At 41.2% G+C, this 1,747-nt stretch overlaps 1 protein-coding gene across 1 annotated transcript in view; it reads right to left on the reverse strand.

The window, feature by feature from the left end:
* The window catches only part of LOC133619163 (uncharacterized), a 13,130-nt gene extending 12,021 nt beyond the window's left edge, over positions 1 to 1,109 (reverse strand). The window contains exon 1 of the mRNA XM_061980078.2: positions 535 to 1,109. Within this exon, the coding sequence (XP_061836062.2) occupies positions 535 to 943 (409 nt within the window). The 5' untranslated portion in view covers positions 944 to 1,109. The remainder of the gene's footprint in view (positions 1 to 534) is intronic.
* Between the last annotated feature and the right edge of the window lie 638 nt (positions 1,110 to 1,747).

Raw genomic sequence — 1,747 nt, forward strand, 5'->3', positions numbered from 1 at the left:
ACTGCTGCTTTTGTGTGTTGTTACCGCGCTGGGAGGACGTTAATGAAACTGCCTAACAATAAACCCACATAAGAAACCAACAACTCGCCCTCCATCATTCTACAGTTATAATGTGATTGGGCAGGCACACTGTTTATATCGTAGGAAAGCGGACTCAGGTCCGCATGGAGCTGGAGGGGGCGTGGCCTCCAGCTCCGCCTGAATTTCAGGAGATTTTCGGGAGAAAATTTGTCCCGGGAGGTTTTCGGGAGAGGCGCTGAATTTCGGGAGTCTCCCGGAAAATCCGGGAGGGTTGGCAAGTATGCGATACCAGTACCAAAATGTATATCGATACTTTTCAAAATGAAGCACTATGGTGAACAATAACGCTCGACCTTCAAATGGTTGCCGCGATGCACTTCTGAGAACAATCAAAATCTCTTTCTAATTCAATTACATTTGTTTTGGTAATTTTCTTTGACTTTATGACACTTGTGGAGAACTTCCCAATAATCCAAAATTGAGCGTAATGAAATGATTCTTGTTCTTTATTACCTCCAATCCTCTGCACGTTGATGTAGACATGTGGTCCAGTCTTCTCTTCACATCTCTTACTCTTCCCCAACATCTCTTCTTTCACATCATTCTTTTCTTTACACAAGCGCTTGTTTTGCTCTTCCACTTTCTTCATTTGACTTTTGCATTCTTTCATCTCCTCTGATGTGAACTCCACTGCCTTCTTCAAGCGAACAATCATGGCGGTCCTTTGTTTGCGTTCTTCAACATAGTCGGCTAATTTCTCATCCACGCTCTTTTCAGTCTGCAAAATCACGTCGTTGGAAACTTCAACTCGCTCATCTTCGGGTTTTATCTTTATCTCCGTTGGTGATTTGCTGGAAGTTGATTCTCTTTCACTTTCTCTTTTACATGACGTCGCCATCTTAGCATAGCAGTAGTCGTCCATCTTCTATCACGTCTTCAATCTTCACTTCAGCTAACACGCCATCGCTCCAAATTCAACTTTTGGTTCATGGGATTTAGAAACGACGAGTCTTTGTTCGTCTATAACAATATTAGATCGTAAATGAGAAACTTCGTCAGGAAGCCACAGTCGTTCCGTCCGCCATCTTGGACGCATGCAAAAGGAAAGCCGCAGTGCTCGATCTGTTTGCGCATGCGCCAAAAGTCGCGACCGTTTCGCAAAAGTTTCTACTGATAATATGGAATAGTCGGAAACAAAAACATTTGAAAACAACTTTTATCCACCAACATCGTTCAAACTAGTGTAATCTATTTTTATGGACTTGCCTCTTTGTGACGTTAAATTCCTGTTATAAGTTGTTATACAGTATATGCCTTGAGCTCTTATTTTGAAGGCGCTAAGAGCGGAAGTGGTGACACGTTAGTGGAGCGGAGGGTTTGAAAGAAAGGAAATAAAGTGGTCCTCGTGTAAAACTGTTTTATACATGTCACCTATACTGTATAAAAAAAATAAATAAAATAAAAACACGGAGGCTCCCGTTTTACACGAGGACCACTTTATTTCCTTTCTTTCAAAACCTCCGCTTCACTACAACGTGTCACCACTTCCGCTCTCATCGCCTTCAAAATAAGAGCTCAAGGCATATACTGTATGCTTATAACAGGAACTTAACGTCACAAAGAGGCGAGCCCATAAAAATAGGTTACACCAGCATTTATGTTGAAATCATAAAATATATATATATTTTTTTTTTTAATTAACTGAACTTTTGTGGTGGTTTTCCCA

This window comes from Nerophis lumbriciformis, linkage group LG20 (assembly GCF_033978685.3).
Source record: "Nerophis lumbriciformis linkage group LG20, RoL_Nlum_v2.1, whole genome shotgun sequence".
NCBI classification, from domain to species: domain Eukaryota; kingdom Metazoa; phylum Chordata; class Actinopteri; order Syngnathiformes; family Syngnathidae; genus Nerophis; species Nerophis lumbriciformis.